Source organism: Microtus ochrogaster, unplaced genomic scaffold (assembly GCF_000317375.1).
Source record: "Microtus ochrogaster isolate Prairie Vole_2 unplaced genomic scaffold, MicOch1.0 UNK32, whole genome shotgun sequence".
In the NCBI taxonomy this organism is placed as follows: Eukaryota; Metazoa; Chordata; class Mammalia; order Rodentia; family Cricetidae; genus Microtus; species Microtus ochrogaster.
Window position 1 is genome coordinate 21,287 of NW_004949130.1, and position 2,612 is coordinate 23,898.

A 2,612-nucleotide genomic window follows, 5' to 3' on the forward strand; every position below is an offset into this window, starting at 1 on the left:
GTCTGCAGGTTCTTGCTATGTTATGAACTGCAGAGAGAGGCCCCTGCCCCTATGGCTACCAAGAGACATCATGAACACAGTCAGCAGCCTGTCCATAAATAGGACAGAAGAACTGCTTATCTGGGTCTTCAGCCCTCATTGCTAAGGTCTCCACCTCTCAAATGAATAACTAAAAGACAGGCAGAAGAAACCAAAACAGCCTTCCACTGGAGGTTTTGAAAACTGCACCCTTGCTAGAGATACTCTTGAGTTTTAGCATTGTTGGGAGGAGAGAGCCATTTGTTCATCCCTAGCCGCTTATCCCTGAAATAATCACACATATTTAAATCACTCTTGGCCCATTAGCTCTAGCTTCTTATTGGCTAATTCTTACATGTTAATTTAACCCATTTCTCTTAATCTGTGTATTGCCACAAGGCTGTGGCTTACTGGGTAAAGTTCGCAGAGTTTGTCTCTGGCAGAGGCTCCATGGCTTCTCTCTGACTCAGCCCTTCTTTCTCCCAGAATTCAGTTTAGTTTTCCCCACCTAGCTAAGTTCTGCCCTGCTATAGATCCAAAGCAGTTTTTCTATTCATTAATGGATATCATAGCATACAGGGGGAAATCCCACATCATAGCATGGTTATTGCCACTCTAGCAGGTACTTTTGAATCTTCCAATACCCCAGTACCTGACCTTGCCCACAAATCCAAAGTTCAAACAACAGTTGAGGAGTTTATACTCATTTCTGTTGATGCTAAAAATCAAGACCAAGCTAATCCTGGGCTCTAAACCTGAGCTACCCCCACAGCCCTGCTTCAATGTTTTTCCATGTCCCTGTATGTTCTTCTGCCCACTTTATAAGTCTAAGGAAGTAATGTAGAAGTTTCCCCACTCTGCACAAATCTAAGAACCAGTCAAGACTGTATGGGAAACTGGGTTTGGTGGTATGGGAGCCCTCAGTTCTGGGAATTAAGTTAATCACCTCTAAATCTGGAAATTAGGCAGTGAGTTATATTTAGACTGTGAATCAAATAGCCCAGGTCTTTTTTGGTACTTCTGGCATGGGTCTCCTCATTGCTGTAGACTTTTTTAAAGACAGTCTTATATGCAGTCCTGGTTAGCTTGGAACTTGCTATGTAGACCAGGCTGGCCTTGAACTCTGAGATCTGCCTGCCTTTGTCTCCTAAGTGCTGGCAATAAAGGTGTGGCCATCACCTTAATAATGTTGTGGGAAGTCCATCTGTATTGTTGCTTTTATTGGTTAATGAATAAAGAAGCTACTTGGGCCTATGACAGAGCAAAATAGAACAAGGCAAGAATTCTAAGCAGAGATAGAGGAGAAAAGGCAGAGTCAGAGAGATGTCGTGTAGCTGCCGAAGGAGACAAATGCCAGAACCTTACCGGTAAATCACAAGCCTCATGGCAATAATAGAATTAATAGATTAATAGAAATGGGTTAATTTAAGATGTAAGAGTTACTTAGTTTACTTAGAAGCCTAAGCTATTGGCCAAGCAGTGTTGCAATTAATATAGTTTCTGTGTGATTATTTTGGGTCTTGGCAGCTGGGAAATGAACAAGCAGCCTCCGACTACTTTAATACAATATAAATATAAACGTGCGTGAATCGTGCTTACATGAACATGAACGCACTGTCTGTATTGTTCCTCATCCTTTTTCCTTTCTTCTTTTCCATTCAGTTATCCCCAAGCTAAATTGTGTGTTCACCATAGAAATTGATGGCTTCATTTCCTACATTTATGGAAGCAACTTCCAGCTTCGGTCAAGTGAGAGATCTGCCAAGAAGTTCAAAGTAAAGGGAACAATTGACCTGTGAACTCTGCCACTGGTGACAGATGTTCCTGGCAGCTGAGAACTGGAAACACCTTAAATATCCACTTTTCCATGAAGCACTTTCTGGCTGTAGCCCGTCTCGACTCCAGGGAAAAAAGAGTGGCTGAAGAACATTGAACAACAAAGGAGGAAGTCAGGGATAGAGATTTGTCTCTCTATGGAGGAAAGACTAGCAGAAAATACACCAGGACTAACCTTGGGTGATTTGAAGAAGGTGGCCATTAGGTTCTGTCTTTCATACTTTCCTGTATTTCTGGAACACTCTGTGCTAATAATGATATATTTGGATATCTTAGTTCCATTTTGGCTGCTATATTTTTAACCTTTCTACTGTGTAAGACCAGATGAGGTCTTTCTGCACGTGGCCATTGGAACTGGCTGCAGGTCAGGACCAGCATTAAAAATGGCTGGGGTCCAGCTACTCTGTGCCGGTATTGAGGAGGCCTTGTCATTGACACCTGGTTCAGAGGGGCCTGGGTTTCTCTACTGTTTTTTTGCTGTATGAAATGCTTGGGACACCAGGCAGCTCAGCCTAACTGCTAGGCTACAAGCTCACATTTTCCTGAATTTCATAGGCTTTGACTTAAGGTGCACGCACAGTATCCAGAGTCCCGGAGTTGTCAGCAGCCAAACTCCTCCCTCCTTGTTCCACTGGAGCCAGCAGAGTGGGCGGGGGGATGTGTAGAGGGAAAGGAGGGTTAATGTCTACACAAATGGATTGGGAAATGCTTTGAAAAGGGCACTTGGTGTGTTTCTTAGGCTTCCAGAGAGGATTAAC

The 2,612-nt window shown here is 43.3% G+C and overlaps 1 protein-coding gene across 1 annotated transcript in view; it reads left to right on the plus strand.

Moving 5' to 3' along the window:
* The window catches only part of Pop4 (POP4 homolog, ribonuclease P/MRP subunit), a gene marked incomplete at its 5' end in the record, with an annotated part of 4,278 nt that extends 2,010 nt beyond the window's left edge, over positions 1 to 2,268 (plus strand). Inside the window, one exon of the mRNA XM_026789913.1 lies at positions 1,640 to 2,268. Within this exon, the coding sequence (XP_026645714.1) occupies positions 1,640 to 1,817 (178 nt within the window). The remainder of the gene's footprint in view (positions 1 to 1,639) is intronic.
* Positions 2,269 to 2,612: the final 344 nt, after the last annotated feature.